The 13,790-nt window shown below is 36.3% G+C and overlaps 1 protein-coding gene across 1 annotated transcript in view; it reads left to right on the top strand.

Moving 5' to 3' along the window:
* The first annotated feature begins 6,376 nt into the window (after window positions 1-6,376).
* LOC134209561 (uncharacterized) overlaps window positions 6,377-13,790 on the top strand; it is a 256,126-nt gene continuing 248,712 nt past the window's right edge. Inside the window, exons 1-2 of the mRNA XM_062685557.1 lie at window positions 6,377-6,605; window positions 6,786-7,585. Coding sequence (XP_062541541.1) covers window positions 6,476-6,605; window positions 6,786-7,585 — 930 coding nt within the window. The 5' untranslated portion in view covers window positions 6,377-6,475. The remainder of the gene's footprint in view (window positions 6,606-6,785; window positions 7,586-13,790) is intronic.

Below are 13,790 nucleotides of genomic sequence, written 5' to 3' on the forward strand. Positions count from 1 at the left end.
ACTTATATACAACCAAAACGAGTCACAAATGAGTTGCTGTGACCTAATCGGACTGAATGGCTAGGGATATTAAAAATATACATAAGGAAGGAAATCTATATGGTACATGTTGTGCAGTGTTTGCACATTTGCTAATGTGCTAATGCTAATGAGATATATTGATATTGGTTGCTTGTTGACTATTCCTTCGCTAAATGTAATCGGCAAGTCTGTTTATCTGGATTCCAACGGTATATGGAAATGTTTGTAATGAAATATAATACTTGAACTAATAGATTGTTATTTTTATTCTAAATATTTCATTACTCGCAGAAATCGATGGAGTGATCGTCTATATCGACGATATTGTGGTGTCAGGAAAAACTAGGGAAGAACATGATGAACGGCTACAAAGGGTTATAGCTGTTTTAAAAAAGAACAACGCCAAACTAAACATGGATAAATGCATCTTTGGGGTGACGGAGTTGAAAATTCTTGGATTTATGGTTAGTGCCAATGGAATCAGTCCAACGGAGGAGAAAGTTGAAGCAATCAGGAACTTCAGGAAGCCAAGCACAAAGGAGGAAGTTAGGAGTTTTCTTGGCCTTGTGAACTTTGTGGGGCATTTCATTCCCCATCTGTCGACCAAAACCGAACCATTACGTCAATTTGTGCGTGGCGATGCGTTATCTTTTGGTGAAGAACAAACACAGGCTTTTGATGTTTTACGATTTGAGTTGACCAATAATGTTCGCAAACTTGGCTATTTCGATGCGGCGGATGACACTGAACTCTACGTAGATGCATCCCCAGTTGGACTTGGAGCGGTATTGGTTCAGCGTTGTCGAGATATCCCTAGGATCGTTAGTTTCGCATCGAAAGGATTGACGGCAGCAGAACGTGTGTACCCACAGACTCAACGGGAGGCTTTAGCTGTAGTATGGGCCGTTGAGAAATTTTATTTGTATCTCTTTGGTTTGCATTTCATCATATTCACCGATCACAAAACACTTGAATTCATTTACGGTAATAAACATCAGGAAGGGAAGAGAGCACTTTCGAGAGCTGAGGGGTGGGCCCTCCGCCTCCAACCTTTTGATTTTGAGATCAAGCATATAGCAGGCCAAGCAAATATTTCGGATCCGTTATCACGCCTGTGTTCACAGATAGACGCACCTTTCGATGAAAATGCAGATCACTATTTATGCGCGATTGGTGAGGGGCTCATGGCGATAACTCTTGAGGAAATACGAAAGGAAACTGATCTTGATGAGATACTACAAGCAGTTAAACTGGCTATTGAAACAGGAAACTGGCCATCAACACTTTTCCGTTATCAAGCGTTTGCCAAAGAACTAGGTATAACACAAGGCATTGTTGTTCGCGGAGAAAGAATCGTACTTCCAGAAAAACTACGACCAAGAGCACTGTACATCAGTCACAGGGGCCACCCTGGAATAGTGGCCATGCGTAGAAACTTGAGAGAATATGTGTGGTGGCCATGTATGGACCGGGACGTAGTAAACAAAGTTCAAGACTGTGCCGGATGTACCGCGGTCAGTAATCAAGGGCCTCCAGAGCCAATGTATCGGAAGGAAATGCCGGATCGTGCCTGGCAACAAATTGCAATCGATTTTTTTTCAGCGAAGGAATGTGCAACGTTTGTAGTAGTCGTAGACTACTACAGTAGATTTTGCAAGTCGTGGAGATGAAGGGAACTACAGCAGTCAAGACTATCGAAGCTTTGGAAAGCATTTTCAGTGAACACACTTATCCAGAGACTATTCGTAGCGACAACGGTCCACCTTTTGCGAGCGAAGAGTTCGCTGCCTACTGCCTTAGTAAAAACATCAGACTGATCCGTACAATACCATATTGGCCACAAATGAATGGTTTAGTCGAGCGAACAAACCAAGGCATACTTCGTGCACTACGGATTGCAAGAGCAACTAACGGAGATTGGCGGAAAGCAATAAAGGAGCACGTGTATATATATAACACCTCACCGCACTCGGTCACTGAAAAGGCGCCGCTAGAACTTTTAACAGGACGTCCAGTGAAAGATTTGCTGCCGTCGATAAGAACCGATCCATCGTGGAACCGTGATGATAGTGTTCGTGACAACGATGCTATAAAGAAAGCTCAAGGGAAAATATATGCCGATCAACGACGGCATGCTAAAAACTCCGATATTGCAGTGGGTGATATTGTGTTGCTGAAAAATTTCAATAATGGAAAGCTTGAACCTACTTTCAAGCTTGAGAAATACAAAGTTATCGAACGATTCGGAAATGACACCGTGGTGGAGAATAAAGACGGTTTGACTCTGCGCCGATGTGTAACACACTTAAAAGATGGACTCCACCTTCGCCAGGACCTTCTACACAGCTAGAACCATCGCAACCAGATTCAATTTCAAGCGAATCATCAACATCAGTCAACCCGGAATCCGACAAACACAAGGTATCGGAATCCTCGAAGACAATCAAAAGGAAGTTGCCAAATGAATCAAATCAGAATCAAGGGGCTCAGGCTGCAAAACGTCCAACAAGGAACAGGAGGTTGCCTGGACGATATGTACAGCTCATAAACAATAGCGATCATTTTATTTCAGAGTAAGAGAAGGATGTAGAGTAGACAATATGCCGTTGTGTATAAAATTAAATTATATTCACTATTTTGGAATCGAAGTGTTAGGTCTAAGAGATGAGTTTTTGAATTTGAAAAAACGTAGTAGCCTGAATTTAGAGACGACGGTATTCGTCACATGGGCATTCGTAGTCAGGATAACCAAGTGAACGGAGTGATATAATTGTACTGCAAAGCAAAACTCATGGTTAATAAATTATAACGTGAAACAAGTGAAATTATATGTTTTATATTGATTCGGAGAAACTACAAATTACCAAGGTAAGACTCTACAATACCATGACGCCCCACTCTAGTGTGTATCCTGTGTGGCAAGTACAAGGATACACTATGCCCAGGGTGTCGAGAATGTTTCCCACCCAAAAACACCCTAGACCGGACCGAGAATCGAACTCGCCATCTCCGGATTGCTTGCAAGGCTACTGGAGACCCCTACTGGATCTTGAGCTGATAATCTCCAATAAGCCACTCTTGAACGTGTCTTTTTGGACGCATATACTGCCGTTATACTTGGGACATGGCGCAAACATGGGACACATGCGTATGAAGGCAGTACAGTCGATTGCGAAGATGTGTTTGCCGGAGAGGATTGCATTCGTGGAATTATCATATTCGGGGAAATTGCATTCGGAGTATTGGTTGTCGGGGAATTGTCGTACAATCGCTTTATTCTATACTTTTAAAATCCTGTAAGATGAGTCGATTTTCCGTTTTCTCATGTAAATCGACCTTGTAATTATTATTCGTAGTAGTATTCGAATAATTTTTACCTGATTCGAATAGACTTTTGTATAGAAGAAGCCCAAGATATATCGACCCAAGCGTTTTCAGAACTATGAAACAAATAATGATAACACAAGTACCTAATGTCAAATCATTTTTTAGCCTAAAGTAAAACCAAAATAAATCAAATCCGAAGATATTTATTAATCTTTTCAAAAAAGTGAACAATGTTGTATTACAGTACAGGTTTACCTCGATTATATGGACCCTCGATTATATGGACTTCGATTATATGGACTTTTTACCTCGATTATATGGACATTTTTTTTTCGCTCAATTTTTTTTTGTGTTTTGGGGTTTTAAAAAGATGTTGAATAAGTTGAATAAGAGTAAGTCATATTTTACATTGATTCTATATTTATTATGGTACATTGGGGCAAATAAAGGCCCATAAGGCATGTTGTGATGTTATATATGGAGATGCACTTTGAGTCATATGTTCGATTGACTTGATTGATTTACCATTTTCGCGTTGGAAAATTTCATTGTATATATTGATAAATATGCAATTCTTTAATCTGCAACAGCCTCGGCCACGTCCTTACAAATAGGTGGTGAAAAATAATGCGTATTTTTGGTGATCTCTGCCATACGAAAACATGAAGTGAATTGTCAGACTGACAGATGAGATTGTCATATTTAGCTGTTAGATCTTTGCTTCCAACCTTTTTCTGCTTTTGGTGCATGGAATTAAGTATAGAAGGACGGATGATGCATTAACATTTAGCAAACCGGACCCACTGAGACTGATTTTTTAGGTATATCCACGAAACTGAGTTTATTTCAATATGTGATACATAAAGTTCCAAATGGTTTTCAAACCTGGCATTATTTCTTCTGGACGAACTTGATAATTATTTGAATGTAAAAAACTGAAAACTCTTCGAGCTGTCTTTATGTTTAAATAATAGAGGTAATAAACTATAGAGGAAGATTGTCGCTGTCGTCACTGGCGAAACATCTTTTGCTGGCGAGGATAGGGCACTAAATGTCAATGAAGGAAAAATCAGAACGTTTTGACAGATAGGTACCCAACATGTTTAGGAACGATAACAAAGGGAACCGCAGCGACAATCGTCCTCTATAGTTTATTACCTCTATTGTTTAAATAAATGTTGTCGAATATCCTGGTATTCACATTTGTTCAGCACAAGGTTTAAGGATTATACTGACGCTCAACGGTAGGAAAAGAAATTGAATATCTTTAGAATGTTCTTGTTAGCAGTTCTTAAATCAATTGCTGCTAAACCGTTCAGCAAAGCGTGATCCTGAACCGCTCATGCAAACTCGTTCATGCTGTGTAATGTGAGCGATGTGTTTTTCGTTAGTGTTGTACAAAATACAATAGCGCGCGGTGGTGAAATTTTGAATGCAATCTCAAGTTTTGTCCGGGATTTTTATGAGTGCCCGCCACTGTGCGTCGTTTTGAATTTTAAAACACGTTGCAAAATACAGCCCTGCTTTAATATACGAACATAATCCAAAATAGCCATAACAATTTATCCTTTAATATTCCACTTAGCAGGTATAGGTGCACTGTGCAATTGACCTTTCCCATCAACAATTTTTATCCGTTCAATCGATTCTTCAATTTTTTGAGGACAACTTTCCCAAAGAACCCATACTTTTTGACGAATAGTGCTGGTTTCCAAGCTTGACCTAACATTCGCCCGATTTTGAATTAAAATTAAAAGGCCAATTCCAATTCTTCAAACGTGCGGCACTTCTCCGATTTTTTTTTATTCTAAAGTATGAATTCTGTGAAAAAGTTGAATTTATTATTATTATTGTCTTTATTTTAGAGGCTTTCAGCCCTAGGCTGGCTCACCTCTAAGTTGAATTTAAATAAGTCAAAGAATTGACTGAGACAATAAAACAAGATACATTTTTTGGCGGGAAATGACGGGAAACGGGAAAAATTGGTTCTTGTAAAAATGACACAGATACGTGGATAGAGCCTCTTATTTACATTGATTTAAATTCTTTTTAAGAATATCAATCAAACGCAACTTGCTGCAAGGAGATCTTTTAAAGATAAGTGCCAGAAAAGTGAGACTGTTTCTACGCGATTTTTGCATAAACAAATGCATTTTTTTCATATCTTCTGAGCCCATAGTCCAAACCGGCCAATTTTCATAAGGAGACAATGGGACAAAACTTTACATCGGTTTCAATTTGCTGCGTTCAAATCAAAAGAGGACAAGTGTCAGTCCTCCTATATAAAGCCAGTTTTTGAATCTAACATATACCTTACTCGAACTCGACCACTCAGTGTTTGCTTTGTTGCTGAAACAGGAAGGCACTGTAGTTAGAATTCGTGAATAAATATATTATTGTGCTCACATTGAGCTGGGCGAAGTCTTCATTACTAATGTAATCTTAGAAACAAGTGGCTGGAAAAAAGGTTACGTTTTTATAGAAAATCATAATCTACTGAGTTATCATAAAATGAGCCCAAACATGCGGATTAGACTGTAAGGCAATATATGGATATTTTCTATCAACTTTTAAGACTTATTTCATCGTGTACCACAAATTTCGAGAAAAAAAAATTTGCTTCGATTATATGGAAAATTCGATTATATGGACTTTTTTGCATCGAAAAAGTCCATATAATCGAGGTATACCTGTATGTAGTTGATTGAATCATTGCATTGACAAGTGTTTAATACATAATCATTCTCATCATACTTATTCCATTTCCAACCATCATCCTATTAAAACGTATTTTTATGAACGTACCGAAATTAGATTTTCAACAAAGAACATCGGCGGCTTACACACAACACGTGATTAACGAGCCAGATTCCTAATGTGGAAGCCGCAGCCTTCATATTCCAGCATGGTCTATACAGCGGTACGTCGTAACAGATACAGCGGCTCAAAGGCGTACGAGCACGAGTGAAACGAAAACGCTCTCGCAGAGCCACCCTGTGCTGATGGCAGACAGCGGAACGCGAGAAACAAAAAGCAAACGTCAAAATCATCCGGTGTGCGCATCAGCAGCAGCGAGTTGTTGTTGTTTACAAACGTAAAAACTGAGATATTAAAACCGCGTATTAATATGGATTCCGCGCCACGAGAGCTTTCTTTGGCTGAAATTCGCAGTTTTATGCTGCGAAATAATTGCAAAGTGACGAACCACGCATTAGTGAAGCATTTTCGTGCCTTTTTGACCAACAAGGAAACGCAAGGTAAGTGTGATTCGATAGCAAAAATTTGTTTTCTTTCGGCTGCCGACGACCACCTGTTGCGTTCTGCTGATTTGTTTTGTGCTTAGATAAGCGAAATTTGAGTCTATTTTGTCAACTCTATGAGGTCGATAAATGCATTTTGATAAACGACGTCATTCGATGATGTTTCTTTCGTTCCAGATGAAGCCCGGAAACTTTTCAAAAGTTACGTCAACACTTTGGCTTCGATTAAGAACGAAGGATCGGAAAAGTTTCTCATTTTGCGTAAAAAGTACGTTGACGAGTGTCCCGATGAAGAAGCAGTAAATCAAAACTTTCCAATGAGCCCGGGCTCACGGTCCTTAACAGCAGTTCCTTCGGATAGTGAAAACTCGCCTTTCAAACTTCCCCCTCCGTATCGACCACCACCGGAAGTTCTCGATCAAACGAATCCGTATAATTTTCAAGGTAGCCCTCGGGGTAGTATTGCCCTGTCGCGAAAGAATAGTTCCGATACCGGTCGGAGTGGTTCCGAATTCAGTTTCGGTAGTGAATTCACCGGGAGTGACAGGAAGATTGGTTCGTCCTTGGTTAAAAGTGAAGTGTCCAGGAAGCAAAGTGTAGAGTTGTACAGTTTAGATAGCCCGGAAGAACCGGCTCCGGCAATTCCGCCCCGGAAACGCACCAGTATTGACCAAACCGGTGCCGGTTTGCGACAGTTTTCGGTCGAGGAAAAGGTTTCCGAACACGCGAAAAACCTTCCCATGTCCGCGAGTGAATGTGTTGATCGTGATTCGAACAAAGAAAATCATCATCAACAGCAGTCGTCATCTTCTGCGGTAGATTGCAATGATGCTGAAACTGCAACCACCGCAAGTAACGACCAACAGCAGGAGGAAAACAAACTAAGTGTCAAAGAAAAGATGATGAAGTTTAACCGCTTTGCCTCTGAGGAAGAAGCAAAAGTGCCCTCCCCACTTGGGAAGAAAAAGCCTGACAAGGTGAGTGCCATTAGACTTTTTGTAATGTTGAGACTTTTATCATATTTTTTCAATAGAAGTTAGAATTACTGTTTAATAATACATCATTTATTAAAAAAAAATTCAATTGGCTTTACATTTTGTAAAGTTACACATAAGCTCGGAAGAAAATGTTACATTAAAAAAAATAGTTTTAGTATTTTGACTAGCTTTTCAACCGATAAAGCACAATGTAAAAAGGCAGTATTCCATTGTTTATTATATGAAATCATTGCGTGAATCGTCAAACGCAACCTGTTTTTTGCTTAGAACCCTGAATAATCCACCTAGCGGTAATGATGTCTTTCTCCAACCTTATAAAAATAATTTTTTGGCCATACATTTTTGAGCCAATTGTTCGATCTAGACTTTTTCTAATAGGAAACAATGGGAAAGGATTCTTCGTCGAATTTAATTTGTTGCAAGCAAATCTATTATTGGCAAGTGTTTAAAAATGAGCGTGGTTTTTGGTTTGGCAAATCGTTTAAAGGTAAGTGCCTGAAAAGTGGCCAGACTTTTATGCATTACATACATACATACACATACACACTCATCGAACTGAGACGATTGGTAGATAGCACTATGTGTCTTCGGTACTTCCATAAAAAGTTTGTTTTTGGAGTGAACATAAAGCCTTTCGGTACACTTAGTGTACAAGAAAGGCAAAAATAGTATTTTGGACATAAATTTGCCTATCTGGCTAACTTTCAACTAGAAACAATGGGTCAGGATTCTAGCCAATTGTTTAACTAAAAGTTTTACCAAACTTTTGATCGCTGAATAGACCATTTGTGTGACTTTTTTGACGTAAACTACGTCTAATGGTAAGACTCGGATACAGGGTGTAAAACGAAAATTTTCAAATTTAATACCGTCACGAAATTAGGAGAAATTTCAAACGCTAATAGCGTCTTTATCTTTCGATGGATTTTCTAGAGTTTTTATCAATCGATTCGGAAACTTTCCAGAAATTTGGAAATTCCATTGATACTATTGATTATCAACATTGAACTATTGAAAATTTTCTTTCGGTTAAAAAATTAAAAACTAACACTGTTGTCCAGAAAATCAGAAAAAAGTTTGTATTCGTGATGCTCAAGTGTTGCATTTGTAGTTCTCGATCTCTAAAATTGACGGGTTACTGGCATTTGTTGTTTGATTGAGAAAATTCCGAGATTATTTGGTTACAAAGTAGGAAGGGGATCATCGCTTTAACGGCATTGAATTCACTTGCAAGTTTGCATGATTGTATGTTCAGATAATTTAATGATAATCTAAGTTATTACGATATATGAATGTTCCATCCCGGCAGGGCCGGATTTAGCCACAAGGGGGCCCCGGGGCCAACAGTTTGTGGGGGCCCCAAAATACACAGAAAAGGTTGGTTTTGGAACATAAGAAATCCGGCCCTGCATCCCGGGTAGAAACCGCAATAACGATAACAAAACATGATAATATCATATATATTATAAACTTGTTTGGAATAAGAGTAGAAATAACATGCGAAAATAACAAAAATTCGCACTGAAATGTCATAAAAATGTCAAGTTTTCTTATTAACAAGAACAAACTAATAGCTCAAGATATTGATAACTTCTTGTTAATAGCAAAACCTAATATTTTTATGATATTTCGGTGCAACTTTTTTGGAATTTTCGCTTGTTATTTCTACTCTTATTTCAAACAAGTTCATATCATGTTTTGTTATCAATATCACGTTTGAAAGCCTCCTTTCGAGGGGCTCCGAATTCTTTCAGCCAACTCCTATTTTCATAAGGGTCGGAAACCCAGTTTCAGGAGGCTCGGAAGCCCTCTTTTCAAGAGGCTCAGAAGCCCACTTTCAGGAGACTCTTAAACCTCCTTTCAAGTGGCTCGGAAACTTCCTTTCGATGGGCTCGGAATTCTTCCTTGTAGAAGCTTGGGAGCATATTTGTAAAAGGCTCAGTCACTTCAAGGCATGTCACTTCAAGATGCCCAAAGCCTCATTTCAAGAGGCTGGAAAGACCTTTTTTATGAAGCTTGGAAGCCCCCCCTCAAAAGGCTCAGAATTCTCAGTTCGAGGGGCTCAGGAATCCTTTTAGCCAACCATCACGAGTGGCTCGAAAGCCTCTTTTCAAAAGGATCGGAAGCCGAGTTTTAAAAGGCTCTGAAGCCCCCTTTTAAGTGGCTCGGAATTTTTCTTTCGAGTGGCCGGGGATTCTTCTTTCAGGAAGTCTACTTTCAAACGGCTCAGTTATGCCATTTCAAGATGCTCAAAGCCTCCTTTCAAGAGGCTCGAAAAACCCCTTTCATGTGGCTTGGAAGCCTCCTTTTGAAAGCCTCGGATTTTTTTTTCATGAGACTTGGAAGCCTACTTCCAAAAGGTTCAGAAACGTCATTTCAAGATGATGAAAAGGATCGAAAGCACTCTTTCAAGATAATCTTATGACGCTTATTACGCTTATTAGAATAGGGGGTACCTCAATGAATACAAAAGCACGAAGGGGTACCTCTGAAGAAAAATGTTAATTTATTTATTTATTTTTATTTTTAACAAAAAATTTGGAAGAGGAAAAAACCCCTTTGAGTGAATTCTTTAAGAATTACTTCTCAAAAAGGCACAAAACCTCTTCATCTTTTCAAATAACGTTACAAAATAAAATTTAAAATTAAAGGCTCATGCGGCGTAAATCCATTGAGGAGCCAGGTACTTCAAGCGAAAATATCACGATGATGATCATTCTTCACTTACAAACTGAAACGAAAGGGAAAGAAAACAAAGAAAAGAGCAGAATCAAACGAAATAAGAAATATCATTTAGAAAACGAAACAGTAATTTCAACATAGGAAGATATTTTCTTCCTAAAATATCACGAACTGATGATGGTAACTGGTTATCTAATTTTAAAATATCTACAAAAAATTATTTCTAGGAGAAACGTAATTAGAACAATGGAAAACTATATGATCGATATCCTCATAAGATTGACCACACTCACATAAATTAGAGTCTTTGATATTTATTCTATATAAATGGCTATTACAAATATAATGATTCGAAAGTACAAATAAAATTTCTACTAATTGATAATTTAGAAAACCATGGATTTTTATCAACTATTGGTAAAATAGAATGACACCAACGACCTTTATCACTAGAGTCCCAAGACAATTGCCAAGTATTTTTAGAATATTGTTTTAGTTTAACAAAATATTCAGAGGATGATATATTGCGATTAAAAACAACACCACAACGCACACCCAATTTAGCTAAACTATCTGCCTGTTCATTGCCGTAAATTTTACAATGAGCAGGAACCCAAACCAGTTTAATAATGAAACCTTGTAAATGTAATTTAAACAACAATTCTTTTATCATTAAAACTATATGGTGAGTTTTAGATTTAAAACTATTAGACTCAATTGCTTTAAGACAACTTAAACTATCAGAACATATTACAAAAAAATCTGGAGAACATTTCTGAATTAAAATACATGTAAAAAATATAGCAGTTAATTCCGCAATAAATATAGAACAAGGAGCTTGAAGTTTGTAATAATGAGCTGAAAAATGATTATAAACACCAAAACCTGCAACATCTTGAGTTAAAGATCCATCCGAAAAGTAAAATTTATTAAAATCTAGTCCAATAAATTTACGCTGAAAGAAAATGTTTGCAAAGCGTGAATACTCATGATAAGTTAATTGCTTCATCTCTTCATATAACGTCAAATCAATCAAAGGATGAAATGAATGTACTTCCATGCTATAATTATAAAATCCAAGTGAGAGGTTTGAACTTAAATTTTGAGAAATACTGTAATGAAATGAATCCAATATTCTACAAGTTGGGTTTATTTCAGATAATAATTTTAAAATATTTATTATATTATGATTTTTGGAAACACAATTTAATAAATATTTACAATCGAATATTAAGAATATTAAGAGGTTCAATCCCAGCCAATATCTCAATAGATTTGGTATGAGTAGAATTCATCAATTTCAAACAAATACGTAAGCACCGAAATTGAATTTTTTCAAGCTTAGCAAAATGTGTTGGAAAAGCACTTCCAAAAGAAAAACATCCATATTCAAGGACTGAGCGAATGGTTGTTTTATAAAGCGTAATTAAATCAGATGGATGAGCACCCCACCATGTTCCTGTTATAGATTTAAGAAAATTAATACGCTTGGAACAGGTTTTATGAATATATGAAATATGTGTTTTCCATTGCAATTTTGAATCGAACCATATCCCTAGATATTTATAATCTGAAACTTGTTCAATTTTCAAACCATTAAGAAATAAATCAATTTTGTTGGAAGAATGTTTACGTGAAAATGTAATAAATTTAGTTTTTGAAGATGAAAAATTAAAACCATTCTCATGCGCCCAAAGATCAATATTATCTAGAGCAGATTGCATAAAATGACGAATTATTTCCCTATTTTTGCCACTGATAGCAATAACATTATCATCAGCAAATTGGTAAAATATACAACCATTAGGAATGATAGACATCATATCGCTTGTGAATAAGTTATATAAAAATGGACTCAAGCACGAACCTTGAGGTAGTCCAAAATAACTATAACGAATTAATTTAGAAGAACCATTATGAAAAAAGTTCATAATTTTGAATGAAAATAGATTGCATAAAAAATTAGATATTAAATTTGGAATTTTATAGCTATTCATTTTAGAGAATAACAAATCAGGAAGAACAGAATCATAAGCACCGGAAACATCGAGGAAAGTAGAAACAACATCTTGCTTCATATTGAAAGAAAGCTGAATTTGTGAGGCCAACAAAGCAGTACAATCACGAGTACCACAGCCTTTTCTAAACCCAAATTGAGAAGAGGAGAAAATTTTATTTTTTCAGCCCACAACTCAAGACGATTAAGTATCATTCTTTCCAACATGATAATAAGCTAATAGGTCTACGACTATCAACTAATGAAGGATCTTTACCAGGTTTGAGTATATTTATAACCTTAATTAAACGCCATTCTGAAGGTATAATGTTTAAAAACAAAAAGGAATTATATAAAGATAATAAATATTCTTTACCATCAATTGGTAAATTTTGTAAAACAATAAATTTAATATTATCTATACCAGGAGAAGTATTTTTAGTAAGAGATAATGCTAAATCCATTTCTTCTAAAGAAAATGGATTACAAAGATCGGGAAAATAATTTATGCTTTTATTATTTTTGAATTTTATTAACTGGGGAACAAAATCAGGACAAATTTTAGAAGCAAATTTTTCTATCCATTCATCAGAATATTCTAAAACAACCGGAGTGGGGGAAAACTCATAATTTCCTAAATTCCTGGCTACTGACCATAAAGTAGTCAATGATGTATCTCTATCAAGATTTTCAATAAAATTTCTCCAATAATTTCTCTTTTTGAATTTTGTAATACGAATAAATTGCGCTTCTGCTTTGCGATATGAAATATAATTTTCTCTAGATCCTACACGACGAAAGGTTTTAAAAGCTTCAGATTTATTTTTCAAGGCAACTAAACAATCTTGATCCCACCAAAATGTAGGACGTTTAATTTTAATTAAATTTGAGTTTAATTTTTTTTTCTGTGATTTCATTAAACAACGAATCAAAGTTTTGGAAAAGAAATCATAATTTTCAATAGGAGAAACAGAAGAATCATAATGAATTAAAGATAATGATACAAGATCAGAAAATTTAATCCAATCAACATATTTACATAAATCAGGAATGCACGATTGAATAAATGTATTATTATTAATCGAAGAATGAATTTTAATTAAAATAGGTAAATGATCACTACCATTAGGATCATTGATAATATTCCAAGATGAAATAAACGATAAATTATTGGAGCAAAATGATAAATCGATACATGTATTATGAGCAGGAGGAACTGCAACCCTGGTGAAAGATCCATCATTGAGAATATTCAAATTTAGTTCATCAATTAAATCCATTATCAAATTACCTCTGCCGTCCGATTTGGTACTACCCCAGGATACATTATGAGCATTAAAATCGCCCAAAATATAAAAAGGAGGTGGAACCATATCTAAAATGGATTTAAATTCAGCCAATGAAAACGAACTATTTGGAGGAATATAAATGCAAACAATTGAAAACTCACTATTATTATGTTTGATGGAAACTATAACATATTCAATTTGCGAATTTAGGGATACA

The sequence above is a fragment of the Armigeres subalbatus genome, chromosome 2 (genome assembly GCF_024139115.2).
Source record: "Armigeres subalbatus isolate Guangzhou_Male chromosome 2, GZ_Asu_2, whole genome shotgun sequence".
NCBI classification, from domain to species: Eukaryota; Metazoa; Arthropoda; class Insecta; order Diptera; family Culicidae; genus Armigeres; species Armigeres subalbatus.